Raw genomic sequence first — 21,139 nt, 5'->3', positions numbered from 1 at the left:
CTAGCTTTGTTGCAAGTTACCCGTCGGAAGCGTTGATACAAGACTTTCTCTGGTTTAGACGCTACTAGTAGAAACCGTTCTCAAAACTTGTGAGACCATGGCTATTCAAGGTGCTCCTGCACCACCACCTCCTCTAGAGGGCCAGATTGCCAGTATATCAGGCTTGTCAAGTACCGGTCTCGCCATACCCCAAGATGCAGGAGCAGCCTCATCCTCCATTATGAGCAGTATTTTCGGTGATAAGTACGTTCCCCGCAATATTTCTGGCGACCTACATGTTTACTGAGAGCTCTTCGAAAGTGCAGCCCCTACTTTCAGGCTGGTTTCGGTCTTATGGTCCGCACATCTATAAAAATCTTTATTCACGCTTGACACTTGCACCAGGGCGTCGGCGTTGGTTTAACTGTACTCCGCCAAGGTCTAGTCTTTGGTACTACTGCACTTCGGCGGCGTCTCCTCGTATCTTTAGAGGTGAATAACAAAGATCGCGCATATGAGTGGTTTCTCGCATGGCTTGCCCACAATGCACAATCAGCTTCCCCATCTTCTTCCCGAAGAGCCGAATCTTGGTTGCGCAGCCATCAACTCAGCGTCGAAACCGCAGTCGAACAACGCAGTAATGGCAGTTCTTCTGTCTTGTTCCGGCTAGTTGCAGGCCCCGGAACTCATTGGTTCAAGTACGGCGGAGCTTGGATGCAGGTCAGTCGCGCCATGTGTCACATCGAAACGTTTTTCATAACATTGCGATCAAGATGAAAAGAGAACGTGAGACGCGCTCAATGCAACTCATGTCGGGCACGCCATGGGAAACTGTGACTGTAACAACACTCTCCAGAGATCGCCATCTTTTCTCGAAGCTCCTTGCAGAAGCCCGTGACCTTGCTCTCCGCGGTCAAGAGGGCAAACTCGTGATCAGAACCGCATGGGGAATCGAATGGAAGCCATTTGGTCAACCTCGGCGGAAGCGGCCACTACACAGTGTCGTGCTGGATACGGGTGTAAGTGACAAAGTGGAACAGGATGTCAAGGCATTCCTGCAACGACGACAGTGGTATGCGGATCGGGGCATTCCGTACCGAAGGGGATATCTCTTGCATGGCCCTCCTGGCTCAGGGAAGACCTCGTATATTCAAGCTTTGGCAGGATCCTTATCATATGACATATGTCTACTCAATTTGTCGGAACGAGGACTCGGCGACGATAAACTCAATCACCTATTATCAAATGCACCAGAGCGTAGTTTTATACTCATTGAAGACGTGGATGCCGCATTTAATAAACGCGTGCAAACAAGCGAGGATGGGTGAGCCGATGAGTCTGTGACAACCCGAACATACGGCTAACAGCCCATGCTATAGTTATCAATCCTCTGTCACATTCTCTGGCTTTTTGAACGCTTTGGATGGTGTTGCCTCGGGAGAGGAGCGCATTATTTTCATGACGACAAATCATGTTGAAAAATTGGATCCTGCGCTCATCAGACCGGGGCGTGTTGATCTAAGCGTGCTCGTTGATGATGCGTCGCCCACACAGGCACGCACGCTTTTTACACGTTTCTACGGCGGCAGTGAATCTGTCCAACAAGAAGTTGTAGAACGTATGGGGCAACAGATAGAGGAATTAACCGCCAAAGAGATACGTAAGGGGAGGAGAATCAGCATGGCTGCCCTCCAGGGCTTGTTCATCAGGAGTGATGCTCAGGATTCGGTCAAGACCCTCCCTGAGCTATTCGTAGAGAGACGGACATGAGTAGACGTAGGTACTTGTATGGTATGGTGTCTCTTAACGACGGTCTGGCGTTTGTGACACACTGCGAGAAAATCCACTAGAAAATTGGTTTGCGCTTGCGGCCAGTGTATTTTGAATCTCTTGGTACCCCTTCTTTTCCTCGTTGGCGATACAACTAATTATACAAGTGAGTAGATAGACATAGTAAATTTCCACCTGACTTACCTCTTTTTTCTTTAGGATCCAATCTTTGTCTTTGACGTTCTTTCTCTTCCCACTTATGTCCCTCTTCCTTTCCTTCTCTCTTCTTCTCTCAAATATTGCGTGCTCGTCGTCTTCACCCTCTACGCCCTGAGGCATCTGTTGCTGCGTGCCTCCTCCGCCAACAAACAAGCATAGGAACACCTTCCTCGCTTTCTTGGAATTTGGGTAATCTACGACAACACCCCCTCCAAAGCCGGCCTTTTGTGCTATTGAAGTGATCAGTTGTATCTGGTCATCTGAAGTCGGGTAAAATTGAAAGACTGCTCTGGAGGGATTACGGAGAGCGGAGTGGAGAGTCGTGAAGAAACGAGTGAGACGGTGTGGTGGTGAGGACGTTGGATGTGATGTTTCAGCATTCAAAAGCCATTGCAACACAGATATACTAGTAGATCGTTAGATAAAATTATGCAGGTGAAGTCTGTTCGCAGACCTTATTGCTCCGTCAAAGCTTCCTGGCCGGAAACCAAATCCCTGACCGATATCTTGCAAGAAAAGGTCACCGTCAATATCCCTCTCCAGTGCGACCTCTAGTTGTGATTAGCTCACGTCTAGTTCCTGTGCTAAAACCTTGATACTCACCGAGCATACTTGGCGCGATGTCCACGCCCGTCCAGATATACCCCTCCTCCTCCAAAATCTCACCTGAGAGCCCCGATCCGCATCCTATATCCAACAGAAAAGCAGGCTCATCCGGAGGAAGGTTGAGTAATTCTAGAGCACGGTACGTCATATCTGCCTGGATCTGTTGATTACGGGTGCTTGCATGGCACTGAGAACGGTAAGGGCATAGATATGCGAACAAGCATACTTTTGAGTGTATTTTTTGGCTTCAGCATCGCCATAATACTGTAGATGGTGTCCAAAAATTAGTTGCTTATCGCTTGTGAGCCGACGAAAATAAAATATACAATCTCTGGCGGAGCCTGGTATTCTGGCCGTGACATATTTCTTGAAGCTGATGATATGTAGGTGGATTTGCAGTTAGAGTTGACAAGCACGTGGATTCAATCTTCGATTCGATTCAGCCTAATCCGGCAGTCTAGTCATTTGTCTTACTTTCCTCGACGATGGCGACGACGAGCAAACAGTACAAAGCCATCGGAGAGGACCTTTGGAAAAGTCGCACAGAGAAGATTGTGAGGTTTGGACTTTGCGTCGCGTCTTTGGGTCAGTTAGACCCCAACTGACCCCCGAAACAGAATTCAGAGCTATTTGCTCTTACATATGGCGCCCTCGTCGTCCAGTTGATCCAGGACTATGAAGATTATGCTGAAGTGAACAAGCAACTTGATAAAATGGGATATAACATCGGGACACGTTTAATCGAGGACTTCCTTGCAAGGAGCTCTTTAGGTCGTTGTTCTGACTTCCGAGAAGTAGGCGAGGTGGTGGCGAAGGTGTGCGCTCATTACTATCCCCCTGCGCTGATGTTCTTAGACACTCCTTGTTTTAAGGTCGGGTTTAAATCCTTTCTAAATATCACACCAACAGTTACACACACTGGTGCTCCACCACCTTCCTCCCGCCCAAACAGTACATCCCAACAGTCGGGAGTCCTTGGCTCGTCGTTCATTCTGACCATGGATGAGAATCCCTTGGCTGAATTTGTTGAACTCCCTGACGAGTCTTTGGAAGGAGGTTTATGGTTCAGTAACGTGCTGTGCGGTGTTCTTAGAGGAGCACTTGAAATGGTAAGTTCACAAAGTAAAATGATCAGCGCAGCTCTGTATCACGCCTGTTCAAGGTCCAGATGCAGGTGCAGGCGGAGTTTTTGTCTGATGTACTTCGTGGGGACGAGAGCACGGAGATTCGGGTAACCTTGTTGAAGTACCTGGAGGAAGAAGTGCCGGTCGGAGATGACTAGAAGTTGCAAACAGGCCGCCTTGCGTCATATTGTACTTAGGAATAGTGTATTGTCTAGAAGACACTGGAAGAGAATAAGGGAGATGCGCGGAGAGGGATGTAAGTGACTTCCGAGGATATAAGCACATACATAATTGGGCGGTAAAAACCCTCAACCACGACGATCGACCCTGTTGAGTTTCTTTGCGGTCCGCGCGTTGTTTTGGGTGTTCTGTCCGCGGACGGGCAGACCCATAGCATGCCTCTTGCCGACATAACTTCCTATCATGCGCTGGTGTGCAATATTATCTTTAACCACTCTCCTTGCTTCGCTCTCAATCTTGATATTCCTCAAGGGATCTGCCCAAGCCTTCTTCGCGAGCTTCTTCGTCTCCTCCTTTAGGACCGCTAATGCAGTTGAAGCCGGTGGAGGTTTGTAGGACGGCGTGGCCAATGGCAAACGGGGAAGTGGGGTTGAAGTAGAAGGGGATGAAAGGAATGCGGCAAGTTCTGTGATTTGATGGGGCGATAGACTTCGGACTTTGCACTTGTCGTGAATTTGAAGACGTGCACAAAGTCGATGTGCAGTTTTATGGCCGATGCCATAGAATGCAGTCAAAGCGAACTAGCTTGTCAATGAGCAAAGCTTTTAGAAACAACAATAATAGCGTACCCTCGCATATTGGTAGTCTGGCAGCTGCACCCCCAAGACGTGAACCATGGCTTAGAGTGAATTCAAGTGAACGGCGGCGACTTCAAAGCTTAAAGAGTAATTTCATACTCCGCGGGTCAACTTGGCGCTTCACGTGCACTGCGTGTCTCAGCTTCACGCAACCACAACCTTCATGTCTACTAACAACGCGGAAGGTCGCCGTGAAGATGCTTTCGTCAAGCAGCGTGCTCAAAATCGTGAAGAGTACGAGCGCCAACGACAGACTCTCATCAACGAAACAGAAAAATCCCGTCCCTCAGTGAACAAATTTGTTGGTCAAAATGACTCCATGGAGGACACTCTCAAGAACCAGACCATTGGTTTGGTGAGGTTAGAGGACTTTCAGCAAAGAAGGAAGGAGCTAGAGGAGGCAAAGGCACGCGAGGCTGCTCGCACCAACGAACTCAAGTATGTCATTTTCAGTGTCCAATGTTGTTCTCTCTTGCGTCGTGACGATTGTGTGGAAAGATGGCTTATATTCCGTGGAGGATTTGTTTAGGGAAGAAACAAAGAGGGTAAAGAAACGCAAGAAGACGAAAGCTACCCTATCATTTGCCATGGATGATGAAGGGGACGCCGAAGGAGACACCTCATCACGTCAAACGCCCGAGGTTGAGAACGGCGAACAAGTGCCTAAGCGCGCCAAGTTCCGCAAGAATCCCAATGTTGATACGTCATTCCTCCCTGACCGCGAACGAGAGGAAGCGGAGAGGAAAGAGCGTGAAAGGTTGCGCCAAGAATGGATTCGCAGACAAGAGGAGCTTAAACAAGAAGAAATCGAGATCACCTATTCTTATTGGGATGGGAGTGGACACAGGAAGTCGGTTGTGGTATGTTCTCATATGCATCTAGCATTCAACCGCTCAATCACGGGATATCTCAGTGCAAGAAAGGTGATACTGTTAGCTCCTTCTTGGAGAAGTGCCGACAACAGTTCCCGGAATTGCGAGGCGTTAGCGTTGACAACTTGATGTACATCAAGGAGGACCTCATCATACCTCACGTGCGTCATTGGTGGAGTTTCCCTGTTGGTTCTTTTAATATATTTCGACAGCATCACACATTCTATGATTTTATCATTAACAAAGCTCGTGGAAAGAGTGGGCCGTTGTTTAATTTCGACGTCCATGATGATATTCGCCTGCTTGCTGATGCGACCAAGGAGAAGGATGAGTCACACGCTGGTAAAGTGGTGGAGAGGAGCTGGTATCAACGATTTAAGCACATCTTTCCGGCCTCTCGATGGGAGGTAAGTGAGGCTGCTCCTCCTGTGTCGATATTGTTGCTAATCAAGATGTAGATATACGACCCAGAGAAAGACTATGGAAAGTACACCATCGCTTGATATTGATACGTTCATATTGTTGTATGCATCCCGTTTTGAAGACACATCATAACCTTCTCTTGAAACAGCATGAGCATGAAGCCATCCAAAGAAAATGGGACAAAATGACAATGCCAGGACCGTGGATTGAACACGGGACCTCCAGAAGAACTAACTCATCACTTCAGTCTGTTGCTCTCCCAGCTGAGCTACCCCGGCGACTTCCCATGCTGGAAACTTACCCGCCCTGATACATTTCATTTCCAGAACAAGCATTCTCGCGAAGATTTCGCCTTTGGTATTAAGTCTTAGTTGCAGATTTTCGAAGTTCGCCAAAAATGAAGCTGTATTCAAAATCTCCACGTTTCCAGGAATGACACCCAACCACGCAGATGATGCAGACGCTGTCAATTCAATCTCTAGAGACGAGTAGTGCAGCTGCGCTAAGGCAACTTTTTCAGGTGTCGAACAACCCCGTAGTACGCCAAACTACCTCGACGGTCAATCTGCCTCCATTTTTATTTATTTCCGCTTTCCATATCCCTCTTCGCACGAGGCAGCTTCGGCAGTCCGAGTACTTGTTCCATCCCCAACACACGATAAGCGACCCATACCTCGCGAACTGTATCACTTGGGTAAGGCTGATTGGAATCGGGCATTCGCAGAGACGGAGGGACAATCCTACATAGGGTACTGCACCCCAAATGGATAATAATTGGATCCAAAAGAAAACAAAAAGCGTACTAAATCAATCGTTTAATTTTACGGAAGTCCTATGACAGGACGGCGGGGAAAGGGGCTTCTCAACTTGGCATCCTTTTTCCTCGATGATGAACCAAGAGCTTTCATTGTGTCGCAGACCAACGATCTCATCCAATCGTACACTTAGGGAAGCGTGCTAGGGAATGAATAGGCGCTACGGAATTTGGGGCATGGGCATGGACTTGTAACTGTGACTTAGGAGTTGTACTACAAGCATGTGCTCCAGCTACCCACACCATCACACGCATTTTTATACTAGTCACTTCACTTTCACCAGGTTGCAGGTCTACAACGGTCGGCGAGAACGGCGGACTGGCAAGGGGATCCTCACGTCAGGGCATTCGTGAACCTGAAGTGCAGCAGGGACACCGGTGTCCCTTAGATTAGCATGTGTTGTCATCCATAGAGTACTATAGTAGAAATGCTCATAACGCACAATTAAAAAAATCAAAACAAATCCATAGAAAATCATTCTCGGTCACACCAAACCATCCATTACCAACAATAAATGGACTAGGCCCATCCATGGATCGCTTTTTGTGCTAAAAGTCATTGTGTTCTAATTCGTTATGAATTATTATGCATTATGCATTATGAACATTTCTACTGTACTCTGAATAGCACATTCTGGAAATGGATACAAGGGGAGAAAAAAGTAGTTGTACAACAGATGATAGAGACCTGACATCATGAACAGACTGAAGATTCCTGGGGGAAAATGAACTGGAAACTATTTTGGAACGGATTAATAAGTACTGTAGGTAAGCTTGGCCTACCGGTTGTCTGATTAGCATGACCTTGAGGTGTATATCGCACAAAGAGCCTGTGATGCGACGACTACGTTTAGGCATATATTGACTGGCAAGCATCTCGAATGATATCAATTATAATGAATAGACTAGGCAACCCTACACCAGATGCTATAGTACATGCCTTATCTCTAGTCAGATGCGAGGTGGGATCCTCTTAACAGTGCGTTGCGAGTCAGGGTAGGTGATCGATATAATGCGACGTGATATCGAAAAATGTCCAGAGGAGCCCGTGCGTTGTGATGCTCCGCACTGCACTGACGCCGAGACCACGATATATGCGTGCTATGCCAGCAAGCACTGGCTTAGGATCTTTAGGATCCGAACCTAGTGAATTTTGAGCCGTCGTTGCAACACTGTAGTGGTCTGTCGTACCGCGCACAAGGCGACGGAGGGTTTCCCATACTCCTTTCGGAGGAGTGCCAGCCAAAGCACGTTGCTGGACTTTGGTCTTTACTCTGGTAAGAAGGGAAAGAATGAGCGTTGTAACACAACAAGAAACAGATGCTTACACATCAAGGGGATAGATCAGTGCCCATGAAGACACGCCAGCCAGTGAACCGCAGACGAAGGGAATCAAGGATGTGGGTATCGGTAGCCACGCTGGTGTTGGTCCTTGCTCTCCCGAGCGCTGGCGGCCCAATAAATGTCGCATGGCATCATATTCGAAAAAGTACAAAGCAGTGCCAGCTGTATCTCGCACTACGGAGCGGGGACTCAGTCAAGGTAAAAAAAACAGCGAGATATATTACCCACAAAAGTGGAGACGGAACCCTATCCAGAGCCCAGACAGCCCGTGAGTTCGGAAGATCTCTCGGACAGCTTCGATGGTATTTGGGGGTTTAACGAATTGTACGCCTTTAGTTGCGGCTATGCTGTATTCCAATTGCCTTCGAACCTGTTAACATACTTGGAAGATTACCTTCCCAGACAAATTGGCCAAGTAAGAATACCTTGACAAGCTCGAAGGCTGGTTTCACATGTCAGATGATTAAAGAAAACAAAGTGAGATAGCACGCACGTGCACTGGTAAATGAGATCAATGACCCAGACAATGCACCACTGAGACCGCCCGCGAGAGCAGCATCGGAAGCTCTATCACCTGTAAAATAGTTGTTTTTACGACAGTATTCTTTCGTACTACTGTATATCGTGAACGAAGCAGCACCTGGATAGTGGTTAGGCTTGCACAGAACAAGCAGCGGGATAACTCACGGACAAACGAAATCGTGACAAGCGGTATCCAAAGACCTCTATAGAAGCCTGTTATTCCTTCTTCCCGATACACGATACCAGCAAGCCTGAGCACCGGCATCCTCGTTTTGGTGGTCTGTAGTCTCGACTTCAAGGAATCCAACTGAAAACGATCAGGTTCATAAGTTCCTTTAACATAGAAAGGGAAAACATACTGGATATCCAACAAAGGTCGAAATGTAGCTAGCCGAGAGAGCGCAGACCACCGGCTTATTTCCTAGCAGAGAAGTTATTACAAAATGGACTTGTGTTTTGCATTATACATACGCTTCAAAACGTCGTTAAAAGCATCCCTGTTGAACCAGGGATTTATTGGTGCGCTGTGGACTTCTCAAGAACTGTTACCTTGCGAGAAGTCCAGATCATATGCGTACCTTGTTCCATCCATAGCTCTTCTCGCTGGACCAGACAAAAAGCCCAGTTTCGTGCCTCTGCCAGTCTGTGTCGAGAAAGGCCGGGCGTGATCTCAGTTGGAGCCAGAAAGAAGAGCTGAAGAGGAGATAGGGATCTTCCAACACGGTTCAATAATAGGCTTGTGGTAGAGTTTCGGGGGAGGATGTCACGCGTCATGAAAATTGCCTATATTTGTCGACAGGTTGGTGTGCCTGATTTTGCCGATTAGAGTTTTGAAACCGCGACGCGCTTACAACAAGTACTGGTAAGTATCATGATCCAGGCAGCTATCCGCGGGTTGTTTGTTACACCATTCTCGAGGGTATGTACTACTGGCACATATTTGTCAGAAACCACCCAACCTCTTTTTCACAAGCTTCTTGTTCATCGGAGGATTCCGACCACCATACGGCCCGGGCAACACTTGAGTGCTCGTCATCAACTCTTGGGAGGGTTGTGAAGGTTCAGGATAATTTGCGTTTTGAATATTTGCAGTTGGTAGAGTGAAATCTTGAGACTGAGTGCCGGACCTCCCCCAGTGGCTCTGGGCAACATGAATAACAATCGGGGGAGGACGCTGTGATGTTGTAGTCGTCGTTTGCGTAGCAGCCGGTGCGGTGGGAGGTCGTTGTCGGGAGGGGGCAACAGGATCGTCGCCTTGGGTGTTGTATGGATCGTGATATATATAGGACTCAACGTCCGTTCCAACCTCCCACTCCCTCAACAAAAGTCGTACACCCAGCGGAGTGGAAAAATCTGCATCCTGCGTAGGCTCTGCGAGAGCGTCCTTTTCTTTGAAAACATCGGGGTAGTGGTTGATATCAAGCTTGCGATATGGACGCAGGTAGCCAAATTGAATCTCAGGAAGTTCATCGTTAAGTGTCAGAGCTTTTGCAGCAAGTGACATAGTCTCCACATCGTCGACTTGGATTGGAGCAGCAGGCATAGAAACCGGCTGAGCTGAGAACACCGTACTGGAAAGGGTCAAATCGAGGATAAGCCGCTCTCGTGACTCTTTCTCTTGCTGCACGAATAGCTCAGGGGCATCGTCCGAGTAAGACAAGTTGAAAGCTTCCAGAGCACCATGCATTTCTTGCCAGTCACCCACGCAACCAAGACCCATACGGCGGAGAAATGACTTGAAATCGCAACACCATGCTGCACCGCTCGCAATTTCCTGAACCGGTAGCTCGTTGCGCACGAGGGCTCTGTACCCACGATTCGAGTTGATGAGCCTGCCAACGAAAAAGTCCGCCCGGGAAGCCTCGTCTGGCTCTTCGTCAGCACGAAGGCAGATATCATACCTGACAAGTATAACAGATTAGCGTATAAGGACGACCAATTTCGGATCACGCCTCACAATGTCAACAATGCATTGTCAGTATTCTCTGCTCTTTGCCAAAACTGAGATAGCCTGTCTATCATCGCGACAAGTTCGCCCCCAGAGGCAGCTTGTTCGGTCGCATCCCCCGTGAAGAAAATTTCTGGAACCAAAACCAGGATATCAACGAACTCAATTGAGCTGAATCACCAATGCTCACTCTGATACGCAGTCCGTAGGTTTAACTCAGAGAAATGCCTCGCGCCAAGAGGCCCGTACTGCGGCTGAAGCTCCTTTGCTCTTTGAGCTACTTTCTGCACATCGGCGGACCATTCGTGACTAGTCTGTCTTGGGAGTACGTCCATGTCATTGCGGCATACGGTAAAGTCCTGGCAGTGGATGCTACCTTGCCCAGAGAGCCGCAAGAGGGAAAAGGTGGACCTATCGGGCCGGACAAAAAATGTACCTTCCGAGTCAGGCGCACCCACATCTCCGTAATGGGGTAAAGATGTTGGAACGGAATGACACTGGATTAGATTATCATTTCCTCGAGACACGTCATAAATTGTGACGAGTCCATTTTTGAGCGAACTCAGGAAAGCCAGGGGGCCTGCAATAGAAAATGAGTGAATAGAGAGGACCAAATTTTCGCCAATTCCGTACCGCCATCTAGCTGTACAACTCTGATGTTGAGAGATCTATCATACGCTCGGTGGTGCTTAAAGCTCAGAAGCGCCTTCTTCGGGTACCGATCATCCAGCCATATGAGCTCTGAGGTCGTCGAAATCGTGAGGAGATGTTCTCGCTCTAACCAGTCAAAAGACGTCACAACAGAGCACAACCGATCAGGGGAAAATAGGTCAACAGCAGGCTGGCTTGTCTATCTCTCTGCGTTAGCTGAAGAATCAAAACGTTCCACCGGAATTCGTACCCTGAAATCGAGATGTTGAATACAGCTACTTGATGCTAGGAAGCAACCTTGGTCAGATGTACGGAGCCTCCAGAATTTGTCCTCGTTTGTGTCCTCAAAATGAACTCGGTTAAGTCCTATGCGCCGCCTGGTAAAGATATGAGTTCAGTGTGATCGGATAAGAAAAGTTACATGCACGGCTTTTGCTCCTTGATATATACTGCAGTTGTAAACTGTTCCAGAGGTGTTCACGACAATGATATCCGAGTGATGAGGTGAAAATGCGACATCCACAATGCTTTTGCCTCCTGCATCATCAGAGAGTATGTCCACCTCCCTCGTTGTCTTTACGTCAGTTTCTTCATCCAGCGTTCCAATACTCAATAGAGATGTTGCGGAAAGCGTTCTGACCAAAACAGGATTTGCACCACGTTTCAGATTTGAATTTAATGCATTCGGGGTTGAGATCTGGAGAATGGGTGTCTCGAACTTGGATGCAGCACGACCAGACGCGTGAAAAGTCGAAGAGTCAGAATTAGTAGCGGTGATGAATGAAATATCTGACATTCAAGCTGAGATTAACCAACTAGGGCGATATTGGGCGCGACGGCTTACTCAATTCACTGCTGGTTTCTCCCACCGGAAAGAGAACAAGTGATATCTGAGGAGTGCTGGAAGACGGCACGATTCCAATGAGATTGCCTCTCAAAGGATCATGAAGTTGCAAATCTTTATTTTGTCTTTCATCAGCCTGGAATTCCCCTTTGATGAGCTCCGTCGGGAAATCAGCGTCAGGGAAACATGTTCTAACAAAATTGAGCTGATACGACGTCAAGATAAAGCTGAGAACATGGATTAAGTTTCATACTCCTTCTTCGATTCGTTTCCACTGTGCAAGGCGACTTTGCGTCGGATTCACAGGTCGAGTGGCAGGGAAAATGCAACGCCCTGCCCCAACTGGTGTCACTCTTCGAGCTGGATGATTTGTCAAATCAAACACACTCAGACAAGATATTTAAGCTCACTATTTGATGTATCGAGAACGGTTGTCCAAGCTAGCCGTCCGTCGGATGACACGAGGGTTGCTCCGCCGAATGTTCCATAATCGAGGGAAGGATTATTCCAATACTGAGTATCGTGGACTTGAAGCCTTTTGTTTCCCCTTCCCTGCTTTTTCACAGGTAAGGCTGTCTGTCGTTCATCCGCAGGCCAATGTTCCATTCCATGTCCAAAGAATACTGCAAGGTAAGCGGTCCCTCTATGAATGTGGGAAATTAACCTCCGATATCCGACAACATTTTCTTTCAGTAACGCTCCGAAATACAAGGTTGTTTTCGACCATGTTCAGACATAGGGCAGTCGCGCAGAGGCCGCAACAACTCTTTTCACAATGCCGACAATTTAGTACGACCCGCATTGGAATGGCTCAGGCCGCAAACCCCACTTCTTCCGCGAAGCCAGCCAAATGGACACCAAACTCGATACGCACTGGCCTCATTGTGCGTAAACGTGGAATGACCGCCGTGTGGGATGACCACGGCGCCCGTGTTCCGGTTACGGTGCTGCAGGTGAGCGAGTCTCGTGAGCACTTCTCTGCTGTTCTCATATTCGTCGTAGCTAGAGAACTGCCAAGTGACCAAAAACATCATACATATGCGCCCTGACCGTACCGAGTATCATGCAGTTCAACTCGGTGCATCCGACCGTCCAAAGAGAACAACAACACATCAGATGAGGGGTCACTTCCGGAAGGCTCATGTTAAGCCGAAGTACATTGTGAAGGAGTTCCCTGTTACCCCCGATGCACACGTCCCTGTTGGTGAGTTCCTCGAGAGCACGTTCTCCAATATTCCGTGACGGGAAAGCTGCTCAGGAACGACACTTTCCGCCGTTCATTTTGTGCCTGGGCAATACGTGGACGTGATTGCCGCTTCGTGAGTTCCCCACATCATCTTTTGCGCGTGTTACTCAGGCAATCCAGGATTGGGAAGGGATTTCAAGGCACTATGAAGCGGTGGAACTTTAAGGGCTTACGTGCAAGCCATGGTGTTTCTGTATCACACCGCTCCGCTGGTGCGACCGGACAGCACCAAGTTCGTGTCTATTAAACTGAGCAACTTCTCTACTAACTCTGATTTATAGGACCCGGGTAGAGTCTGGCCCGGTAAGAAGATGGCAGGTCGACTGGGAGGCGAACGAACCACTGTTCAGAACCTCCCCGTGGTGCGTGTCGATACGGCCCTTGACCTGATTTTTGTCAAGGGCGCCGTGCCAGGATTTGACGACGCACACGTCCTTATTCGCGATGCCAAAAAGAAAATGATCAGTTCCGCAAATGCAAATCAAGCGAAAGGCCTTTACGAGAAAGTCCTTCCCAAGGGTGTGGATGATCTCCCTTTCCCGGCTGGCACTAAGGATATGGTTCAATCCCTCCCTCCCGTGATCGATGCTCCTTCAAAACGGAGTAGCCCATTTATTCCTAGGGAATAGATCATGATAGTTCACCTGCATTCGCAAGCACTTCCTTTTCCGATGCCTGATTTTCAATATTGCTGACGTGCGTATATTGGTCTCCTTTTTCTGTGGTGGTGCGTGGATGGGTCAGATGGTCCAGAGCAAGAGTGGATATGGTTCGCGAACCTGCTTGATTGTGCTTCGCTCCAGGAGTGACCGATTTGCTCTCAATGTTAGTTGAGTGGGAAGGAGACACCAGCAGGAATATATGACTTCCCAGACTCCAAATGGCTATTTTCAAGGTTCCTGGCAGTGAACATGCGGTGATCAAGCTGTGTTTCCGTGTGGCTTTCATCTCAGGGTAAGCCGACAAGAGCCATCGTCATTGAAATGGAAGCAGGATCTATTGTCGAACTAACGTAGCAAGAAACCCACTGGAGAGACGAGTACGATAGGCCACGACGATCAATTAGTGTAAGAGCATGACAACTACGAGTAGGTCACGGTATATCGGATATCCACCGGGCGTGAATACCTCGAAGGTTATGAGAGAAGTTTATTGTCGACAATTTCCTTAGTGAGTCCATCTTCTACATCTCGAACTTCAATAGTCTTGTTTGCTTCCGCCTGGACATTGAGTGAATAGTGAAATCTAGGGCCCTCTGCGAGGTATGACTTACGACTCTTTGGAAGTCAAGGAGAGCACTGGCATGCAAGGTCATCATGGTCGTCTCGGATGACGATGGAGCCCAGTTGATAAGCACGAGTGGGAACGATGTCCTGCCATCTCGGTGTTTGAGTTCATATGACAACACGACATATCTAGGAGAATTTTGGGGCAGCTCTGGAGCGTGCAAATTAAGCCACGAAAGATAGTTCCACGATGATCGTACCCTCGGCAAGGCCTTCGATTGAAATATTATCATACTCCTCGTCTACAACCATCACAAGAGTAGCCTTGTTGATCTTGATGACGATTGCTGCGTTTCCCTGACTCCTACGCTGGAAGCGAAAGTTTCTGAGAGCCTTTATGACATCTTCGTTGATGTCCACTGTCCTTGCCGCTGTCTAGAAACACCGTTACAGCAATGAGAGTCAAATGGTGGTGAACGTGGATTGCAGCTTACCGCCATGTGGGGTGGATAAGATGATGTCAAGCAGCTTGGTCAAGATAAGATTAAAGATAAGGTAACCGTCGGGTAAGCGTAAATTAAATGACCGATTTATCGGCAAATGACAGAAGGGTTGCGAGGCACTAAGCTATACATACGCTATCAAATTACCAAAATGTGACTTCAGTCAGAGTAGCGCACGGTAGGTGCGTGGGTGCGTCGTGGTAAATACAGCCCGTTCCCTTCCCGCAGTTACTCAGTGCTCTTCGCCCATCATGTCTCGAAGACCATCCAGAAATACGTCTGTTGTTTCCTCGAGGAGTGCATATATTCCCCAGCCTGAGGAGTTGGTCTTGCCTGGCGGTTCAGTCGGTGAACAAGCTACTGAAATACCGCATGGTATGGCGCACCCACCTCCACAGTCAGAACGCATACTCGTGGATCAGGGCGGGTCGTTCCAGCTTGACCGAGAGGACGAAGCACACGACGAAGAAGTCACAGCGTGGAAAGTACTGCCGTGGTGGAAACGGCCGTCGCCCTACTGGTCAGGAAGTGAGCCCTCTATGTAGAAGATGATGTTGACCATTCAAGCAGGCTGGTATTTGGCATGCCTGTGGCATCGTTAGGGTTCTCTGCAACCATCGCTCCTCGGGTGGAGATGTACACTAATCTCGCATGTCGTGTTCATGCGCCTGAGTTACAGTATGGACCGAACGACATGTTAGATCTAGCTCAGCCACTTTCAACGTTATCCATGAACACGGCGATGATTCTGCATGGATTTAATCTCGATGGACCCAGTGCCGCATCCGTGTCTACTCAATCTGCGTCTCTGTATGTTCCTGCAAATACAGGCCCCCAACAGGAACATGTTCCCGATCGCAATCAATGCGCGTCCGACCCAGTTGTGCAAGCTACCGTTGCGAAATTGTCTGCAGGTCGGTTTCATCGTCTTTCTTTATCCAACATAGAGACACTTATACTGCGTTAGTTCTGCACACCACAACGGGTATTCTGAGCTGCTTTACAACCGCTTGGTGGGGTTCGGTGAGTCATTACATTCATGTTTTTGATGTTGACCATAACCTCCTGTTCTCGAGCTCTCAGACCGGTTTGGCCGAACATCAGTTATGGGCATCTCGATGCTTGGTTTACTGGCCAGTGATTTGACCTTCATCGTCACTGCATTCTTTGTCGAGCGCCTCCCGGGCGGATACTGGTTTTTGATGCTCGGTTTTATATTGGACGGCATGGTTGGGGGTATGTCAAAGCACGCCATTGATAAGTCAGTGTTGACGTGTTTGTAGGGATGACCACTGGCATTGCTGCATCAAATGCCTATCTCGCCGACAGTACCCATCATTCTGAGCGGTAGGGCTAAATATTTATCCACGCTGCACTCAAATAAATAAATAACCATTGATAGGTCTCGTATGTTTTCTTTGGCACTGGGCGCCATGTTTTGCGGTATAGCCCTCGGTCCTGTCATTGGAGGCATCTTAATTCGGGCTACGGGCTCGGCACTTTCCACTTTCTATTTAGCTGCGACAGTCCACGCACTGTACTTTGCCTACATCCTTTTGATCGTCCCAGATTCCCTGTCAAAAGCAAGGGCAATGGGCGCGCATAAAAGACAACAGGAGGCACTCGGAAGGCGGAACGATGGTATTTCAAGGGCTACGGTCGTCTTGAAGAGCGCCATTTGGTTCTTCAGCCCTCTGGCAGTTCTTCTGCCCGAGCGTGTCATTGTTGACGGAAACCCGCTCAAACGACCCAAGAGAGATTGGAGTTTATGCTTCATCGCTGCTAGCTATGTATTTACGACGTCCCTGATGGTGGAGCTTGACTATATTTTCGTGGTATCTCCAATACTTACACCTACTTTTCCCGCAGGGTCTGGCGACACCAACTTTACAGTATGCTGCAGGAACTTTCAAATGGTCTTCAGAAACGGTAAGAGAACATGAATGTTGTCAATTTATCTGACAACCTTGTAGATTAGCTACTACGTCGCTGTCACTGGAGCTATCCGTGCATTGTTCCTGGCTGTCATCTTACCCAGTTTGTACCAACATCTCATCTGCAATTTGTTCAATATGAACTCCCTTCCCTAGTTATCATCAAGCATGTGAAGCCGGCGCCCGTGCAGCTCCCTACTGCCCCAGATGAGCCACTTCGGGACTTACCGTCTCGGTCCCATCCAGGTAGGCCGAACGCCGCCAAAACACAAACATCATCACCCTCCCATTCTCCGAAATTCGATCTCAATCTCGCTAGATTTTCTATCCTTATTGACATTATCGCGTTCGTGATAATGGCTTTTGCTTCTAATGGTCTCCTCTTCGCCTGCGGGGCTACCCTGCAGTCACTGGGCGCTGGATACATGCCTGGTGTCCAGGCATTCGCGCTTGACGTCTACAGCAGAAGAGGGGGAAAGGGCGAGGCTGGAAAGCTCTTCGGCGCTATGAGTGTTGTACAAGCTCTCGGGTAGGATAGTCGCTTTTCAGCCAACTCAAGCACTCTAACACATTTTACGACATAGTTCTCAGATCATGGGCCCCGCATTGTTTGGGTTGGTGTACTACGAGACCGTCGCGACCTTCCCCGGTGCAATATTTTTGTCGACTGTGGCGCTTCTGACGATTTCTCTCGTGCTCCTCGCACTAGTGCACCCACCTACTTCTGACGAGGATGATGCCGAAGGTGCGAGATTGAACGACGAGATGCAAGTTCCGGAGATCCGCGTTACGACAATGAGGGAGGACACGCTTGTTCACATTGATGAGGACGAAGAGCCGAGAGGAAATGATGCTCACACAACTCGAGATAGATAAATAGGTGACTGTGATTCATAATGACATATGTATACTTTGAAGGTCTTGTGAAGGTGGGTGAAGGTCCATAGTTTATTTCGATGTTGGCTTAGGCACTCTTAGGCATCGGCAATAGATATAGCTGGTACTTTCCACCATCTCCATGCGGTAAGCCCGAGAAAGAAGTTGAAAATCCCAACAATGGCTGAGCCGGCTCCAACTACCGTGAGAAGCCACCATATGTAGCCAATGATGCGATCAAGCGTGCGGCCAGTGTACCGTTTAAGCGTAGCATGCGGATCGGGCGTGGGCATGTATACTGAGGGCAGCCGGAGCATGGGAGGTGTACACGTTTCGGGGGATGATGTAGGAATCGGTGGGGGAAGGAGTAGAAGGCAGACGACAGGTTTCTGTTTACCTATTAGATACGGATGGGAGTGGACATTGGAGAACTCACATGGTCTGATGTGACGTATGACGGTATTGATGTGTACAGAATGTTGGTGATGTTGGAATTCTCAGGTGTGTCGGGTGAATCAGTATGAGTCGCATACATTATCCTATCGGTCCAAGATGGGGTCCGCTTTGTGCTAACAAGTCTGGGTAAGTAGGAGAATATTATTGGGAGCAAAGACACACCTGTACCGGTCGACCTCGCCAAGCTTGTACTTATATGTACATTTGAATGTCCAGAATGGGCCCTCGCGCAAACCGATGAAAGCCGTCCCTTTCCTCCGCTGGTTCAAAAGTTGGTCAAACTCCTTCAGCCGTTCACGAGATGCGTCGTCCCTCAACATCGCAAGAACCTCGTTGGGCTTGGAACTCTGCACAGGTGGACGCGACGGGGGTATCGTTATACGGAAGTTGAGGTCGCCGAGGAAGAACAGGTGTGACGTCGAATACATGGTAGTCGGGGAAGGGGAAGGAGAAGATGGGAGTGCCGGGAAGAGAAGAGTGCTAACAATATGATAATAATCCGCCACCCGTTGAGCGAGTTTGGGCTCGTGTGCGGTGAGGTGAGCACATACAAACCTGAAGAGCGGTTGTTCGAGATACAAGTCATTATGAAGATGAGACATACGTGAAAACTTCTCCAGCTTTGCTCCCTCTATCTGAGACCCGGAAACGTATGCCAACAGCACCCTTGTTGCCCATGTAAGCTGGACCTGTCCCGGTCCACTGAGTCTGCACATCACAAACCCTGCGCGCGACGCCACTATCTCGTGCATACACGAGAAGCGCAACGCCGACGTTCACAGCCTTCGCGACGAGTGTGTAAGACTCATTCCCCGGCGCATGCTTTTCAATCTGACTACGAATATGCGCGTCTCTATCGTCAATCACAGCTTTGGACAATCCAGCCACTTGGTGGATATGTCATGTCAGAGTAATGGTGTACGAGCACGACGACATACGTCCAAGGTGAAGGGGCAGAAGTTCCTGGAAGCCAATTGCAACAATATCTGGTGTGCGTGTGTCCTTGGAGAGGAATGAGGCTACTTGAAGTGTTGGAACAAGCCAATCAACAAGGTCCTGAGGCAAGCCAGTACCACCTTGTAGGTTTGTGTTATATGAACCGACTTGAACCAACAAACTTCCGTCTGTGGACATCGCAAAAGTTGTTTCTTGATGGACTTGGAAAAGTACTAGTTGAAATCTGTGAAGCCACGAGTTTAAGTGGACGAAAGGTTAGTAGTGCCGCTCCGTTCATGTGCTCCTGTCCTCGTAGCGAAGCATACCAAGTTTGATGTTACGTAAGTAGAACGTTCACTGCAGCCGCCACACCAACGCACAAGCCCAATACGTCAATTTTTAAACATTTAGATTTGCTGCATACAGTACTGCCTTTTTTTTCGTTGTAAACCATCTCCCCGGTTAATCATCCTCGAGTTCCTCGTACACTGCCATTATTACTATCGGTTGGTAGTGAGGCTTTGGTGGTACCTCACCATCACCATCTAGCTTGAAATGACAGACTGGCAATCACTCCTTGCTCTGCTGCACCGTGGTGTCTCGACCCCTAAATATTCTCTAATTGTCCTCGCTCGAGTCTCGTGTGAACGCAGACGAGTGAGGATTTAGCCAGCAATACGAGGACCCCGTCACGAGGGTAACGGGGTCCCCAATCGATTCGGGAAACAAACCAGCGCGAAAACAGAGTACCGTACGAGACTACGAGACATCCCAGTGCTATAACACCAGCTATGAGGGGAGGGAAGGGAGGGGACGTAATAATAAGTAAAATAAGTAAGAATAAATAGAAAGGGGTGACTTAGTATTAAATGGGATGGAATGGGACCGCTGGATCATGTATGGAGCAGCCGTTGAAGATGAGTGCATGCATAAGAGCCGGGTTTTTACGTATATAAACTTGAAAGGAGTCGCTTGACCAACATCCCATAGCCTGAATACGATCGAATGACACGCCAGACACTGCTAATGAAGTTGCTCCACCAGCGCGCAAGGAATGACCCGATATGGAGTTTGGGAACAGGGCCTGAAGACAAGCTATAAACCAAGAGCGAGTGGGGATAGTCCCATCGCTTCTCAGCCAAAGGAAGCTATTAAACGGAAAGAGCCTGTCATGGGATGACAGGTAAGTACAGAAGGCTCCATGTGGATCAGCGGACTCAGCTCGCTGTACCACAATGGTACTACCTTCAAACTGTGTATCAGCCTTGTGCTGACGAAGGACGAATGAATGGTGGTTGTCACTGAGATGATGTTATGACCAACGTTCACCAATAATGATGAAGGCGAGCACACAACCACTAGGACTCGGTCAAAGAGGATAGTGAACAAGATGGTATTGAGCATGAACGTCTAAGTCACTACAAGCGTAGGAAACGAAGAGGTTAAGTCTAAGGAGTACTTATGCTAACTAACCTACTTATATACATAACATTGAATAGGAGTCTGAAAGAAATCAGCCAATGAGAAAGAGTCGTACGATACTGTGGATGACTAAGTATGACATCATGATATATAAGCGAATGAGTAATACGGCAACTAAATAGAAACCCAAGCTCCGACCGGTTCTTCTTTGGGAAGCGAGATTGCTCTAGCCCGTGGAGTAGGGGAGCCAATCGGAGAAACCACGGGTGATATGTGAAGAGGTGAAGGTGTGACAGGGTAAGGAGTCATGTGACCAGTTCAGGTTCTGGAAGTAGCTGAAGGGAAACCGAGGAATGAAAAATGGTTCATATTTGGAATTCGTGACAGATGAACTGAGGTGCGTAGGGTGACCTTCTCGAAGGTTTGCAAAGCAGAGTTGTCGGGCCAAACAAGCTCCCCCAGGCGAAGGAGACCATAGAAGCCGTCAAACAACTGTGCAATAAAGAGAAGGTCATCATGGGAAGGAGGAGCAGGAATGGACATTAGCGTAGTTTCTAAGTCCGAGCGTGATAATGGCAGTTTTCGCTGAATAGGCACCCCATACCA

At 48.5% G+C, this 21,139-nt stretch overlaps 10 protein-coding genes and 1 non-coding gene across 11 annotated transcripts; 5 read left to right on the top strand and 6 right to left on the bottom strand.

Annotated features, from left to right (window-relative positions):
* Positions 1 to 97: 97 nt before the first annotated feature.
* On the top strand, positions 98 to 1,749 carry EDB91DRAFT_1233416 (BCS1 N terminal-domain-containing protein; the record flags this gene model as incomplete). Its single annotated transcript, XM_041321096.1, has 5 exons — positions 98 to 243; positions 288 to 336; positions 385 to 699; positions 753 to 1,303; positions 1,359 to 1,749. The coding sequence occupies 5 exons, from the start codon at positions 98 to 100 to the stop codon at positions 1,747 to 1,749; spliced, it is 1,452 nt and encodes a 483-aa protein (XP_041184472.1).
* Positions 1,750 to 1,787: 38 nt separating this feature from the next.
* On the bottom strand, positions 1,788 to 3,002 carry EDB91DRAFT_28501 (S-adenosyl-L-methionine-dependent methyltransferase). The gene is made up of 6 exons (XM_041326715.1): positions 2,901 to 3,002; positions 2,801 to 2,838; positions 2,572 to 2,750; positions 2,423 to 2,519; positions 1,954 to 2,374; positions 1,788 to 1,903 (listed from the first exon to the last, which is right to left on the bottom strand). Exons 1-6 carry the CDS (start codon positions 2,934 to 2,936, stop codon positions 1,826 to 1,828), a joined length of 849 nt encoding a protein of 282 aa, XP_041184471.1. The 5' UTR covers positions 2,937 to 3,002; the 3' UTR covers positions 1,788 to 1,825.
* Positions 3,003 to 3,059: 57 nt separating this feature from the next.
* On the top strand, positions 3,060 to 4,082 carry EDB91DRAFT_1261547 (transport protein particle complex subunit; the record flags this gene model as incomplete). The annotated part of the gene is made up of 4 exons (XM_041324416.1): positions 3,060 to 3,128; positions 3,192 to 3,389; positions 3,447 to 3,683; positions 3,737 to 4,082. 4 exons carry the CDS (start codon positions 3,060 to 3,062, stop codon positions 3,854 to 3,856), a joined length of 624 nt encoding a protein of 207 aa, XP_041184470.1. The 3' UTR covers positions 3,857 to 4,082.
* On the bottom strand, positions 3,932 to 4,597 carry EDB91DRAFT_1192687 (mitochondrial 30S ribosomal protein S13). Its single transcript, XM_041320555.1, has 2 exons — positions 4,508 to 4,597; positions 3,932 to 4,459 (listed from the first exon to the last, which is right to left on the bottom strand). Exons 1-2 carry the CDS (start codon positions 4,553 to 4,555, stop codon positions 4,007 to 4,009), a joined length of 501 nt encoding a protein of 166 aa, XP_041184469.1. The 5' UTR covers positions 4,556 to 4,597; the 3' UTR covers positions 3,932 to 4,006.
* Positions 4,598 to 4,621: 24 nt separating this feature from the next.
* EDB91DRAFT_1093740 (XAP5, circadian clock regulator-domain-containing protein) lies at positions 4,622 to 5,992 on the top strand. The gene is made up of 5 exons (XM_041316829.1): positions 4,622 to 4,954; positions 5,046 to 5,376; positions 5,430 to 5,549; positions 5,601 to 5,795; positions 5,847 to 5,992. The coding sequence occupies exons 1-5, from the start codon at positions 4,680 to 4,682 to the stop codon at positions 5,889 to 5,891; spliced, it is 966 nt and encodes a 321-aa protein (XP_041184468.1). The 5' UTR covers positions 4,622 to 4,679; the 3' UTR covers positions 5,892 to 5,992.
* Positions 5,993 to 6,002: 10 nt separating this feature from the next.
* On the bottom strand, positions 6,003 to 6,089 carry EDB91DRAFT_t7. Its single transcript has one exon. It is a non-coding gene; the product is annotated as a tRNA-Phe (tRNA).
* A 1,171-nt stretch (positions 6,090 to 7,260) lies between these two features.
* EDB91DRAFT_1213345 (uncharacterized protein) lies at positions 7,261 to 12,540 on the bottom strand (the record flags this gene model as incomplete). Its single annotated transcript, XM_041320774.1, has 18 exons — positions 7,261 to 7,899; positions 7,954 to 8,143; positions 8,198 to 8,339; positions 8,395 to 8,411; positions 8,463 to 8,609; positions 8,657 to 8,798; positions 8,851 to 8,912; positions 8,963 to 9,025; positions 9,070 to 9,126; positions 9,446 to 10,392; positions 10,449 to 10,572; positions 10,630 to 11,019; positions 11,073 to 11,289; positions 11,341 to 11,467; positions 11,516 to 11,879; positions 11,935 to 12,139; positions 12,188 to 12,294; positions 12,345 to 12,540. 18 exons carry the CDS (start codon positions 12,538 to 12,540, stop codon positions 7,617 to 7,619), a joined length of 3,780 nt encoding a protein of 1,259 aa, XP_041184467.1. The 3' UTR covers positions 7,261 to 7,616.
* Positions 12,541 to 12,659: 119 nt separating this feature from the next.
* EDB91DRAFT_1041060 (translation protein) lies at positions 12,660 to 13,809 on the top strand (the record flags this gene model as incomplete). The annotated part of the gene is made up of 5 exons (XM_041312902.1): positions 12,660 to 12,887; positions 12,937 to 13,138; positions 13,193 to 13,253; positions 13,301 to 13,412; positions 13,462 to 13,809. 5 exons carry the CDS (start codon positions 12,660 to 12,662, stop codon positions 13,807 to 13,809), a joined length of 951 nt encoding a protein of 316 aa, XP_041184466.1.
* Positions 13,810 to 14,316: 507 nt separating this feature from the next.
* EDB91DRAFT_1342296 (uncharacterized protein) lies at positions 14,317 to 15,044 on the bottom strand (the record flags this gene model as incomplete). The annotated part of the gene is made up of 4 exons (XM_041325747.1): positions 14,901 to 15,044; positions 14,667 to 14,841; positions 14,454 to 14,617; positions 14,317 to 14,400 (listed from the first exon to the last, which is right to left on the bottom strand). Exons 1-4 carry the CDS (start codon positions 14,904 to 14,906, stop codon positions 14,317 to 14,319), a joined length of 429 nt encoding a protein of 142 aa, XP_041184465.1. The 5' UTR covers positions 14,907 to 15,044.
* Positions 15,045 to 15,160: 116 nt separating this feature from the next.
* EDB91DRAFT_1241680 (major facilitator superfamily domain-containing protein) lies at positions 15,161 to 17,719 on the top strand (the record flags this gene model as incomplete). Its single annotated transcript, XM_041322106.1, has 10 exons — positions 15,161 to 15,429; positions 15,480 to 15,823; positions 15,877 to 15,932; positions 15,986 to 16,145; positions 16,193 to 16,256; positions 16,312 to 16,720; positions 16,779 to 16,838; positions 16,883 to 16,946; positions 17,000 to 17,372; positions 17,428 to 17,719. 10 exons carry the CDS (start codon positions 15,161 to 15,163, stop codon positions 17,717 to 17,719), a joined length of 2,091 nt encoding a protein of 696 aa, XP_041184464.1.
* On the bottom strand, positions 17,379 to 19,448 carry EDB91DRAFT_28219 (inositol polyphosphate phosphatase). Its single transcript, XM_041326705.1, has 5 exons — positions 19,114 to 19,448; positions 18,780 to 19,062; positions 18,338 to 18,730; positions 18,158 to 18,288; positions 17,379 to 18,110 (listed from the first exon to the last, which is right to left on the bottom strand). Exons 1-5 carry the CDS (start codon positions 19,307 to 19,309, stop codon positions 17,818 to 17,820), a joined length of 1,296 nt encoding a protein of 431 aa, XP_041184463.1. The 5' UTR covers positions 19,310 to 19,448; the 3' UTR covers positions 17,379 to 17,817.
* Between the last annotated feature and the right edge of the window lie 1,691 nt (positions 19,449 to 21,139).

Source organism: Suillus paluster (genome assembly GCF_016628075.1).
Source record: "Suillus paluster strain FC165 chromosome Unknown EDB91scaffold_1, whole genome shotgun sequence".
Classification (NCBI taxonomy): domain Eukaryota; kingdom Fungi; phylum Basidiomycota; class Agaricomycetes; order Boletales; family Suillaceae; genus Suillus; species Suillus paluster.
The sequence above is the reverse complement of the archived record's forward strand: the minus strand, read 5'-3'. Positions and strand labels throughout refer to the sequence as shown.

Excerpts from the sequence above, each read along its gene's own strand:
- EDB91DRAFT_28501 (XM_041326715.1), bottom strand. The coding sequence starts at position 2,936 with ATGTCACGGCCAGAATACCAGGCTCCGCCAGAGATT. Across the intron at positions 2,520-2,571 it reads CATCGCGCCAAGTATGCTCG|AGGTCGCACTGGAGAGGGAT; the intron begins GTGAGTATCAAG and ends AATCACAACTAG. Across the intron at positions 1,904-1,953 it reads GGATCCTAAAGAAAAAAGAG|TTGTATCGCCAACGAGGAAA; the intron begins GTAAGTCAGGTG and ends TTGTATAATTAG.
- EDB91DRAFT_1192687 (XM_041320555.1), bottom strand. The coding sequence starts at position 4,555 with ATGGTTCACGTCTTGGGGGTGCAGCTGCCAGACTACCAATATGCGAGG. Across the intron at positions 4,460-4,507 it reads CAGACTACCAATATGCGAGG|TTCGCTTTGACTGCATTCTA; the intron begins GTACGCTATTAT and ends TTGACAAGCTAG.
- EDB91DRAFT_1093740 (XM_041316829.1), top strand. The coding sequence starts at position 4,680 with ATGTCTACTAACAACGCGGAAGGTCGCCGTGAAGATGCTTTCGTCAAG. Across the intron at positions 4,955-5,045 it reads GCTCGCACCAACGAACTCAA|GGAAGAAACAAAGAGGGTAA; the intron begins GTATGTCATTTT and ends GGATTTGTTTAG. Across the intron at positions 5,550-5,600 it reads AGGACCTCATCATACCTCAC|CATCACACATTCTATGATTT; the intron begins GTGCGTCATTGG and ends ATATTTCGACAG.
- EDB91DRAFT_28219 (XM_041326705.1), bottom strand. The coding sequence starts at position 19,309 with ATGTCCACAGACGGAAGTTTGTTGGTTCAAGTCGGTTCATATAACACA. Across the intron at positions 19,063-19,113 it reads TCTGCCCCTTCACCTTGGAC|TGGCTGGATTGTCCAAAGCT; the intron begins GTATGTCGTCGT and ends ATATCCACCAAG. Across the intron at positions 18,111-18,157 it reads GTCATACGTCACATCAGACC|AGAAACCTGTCGTCTGCCTT; the intron begins ATGTGAGTTCTC and ends TAATAGGTAAAC.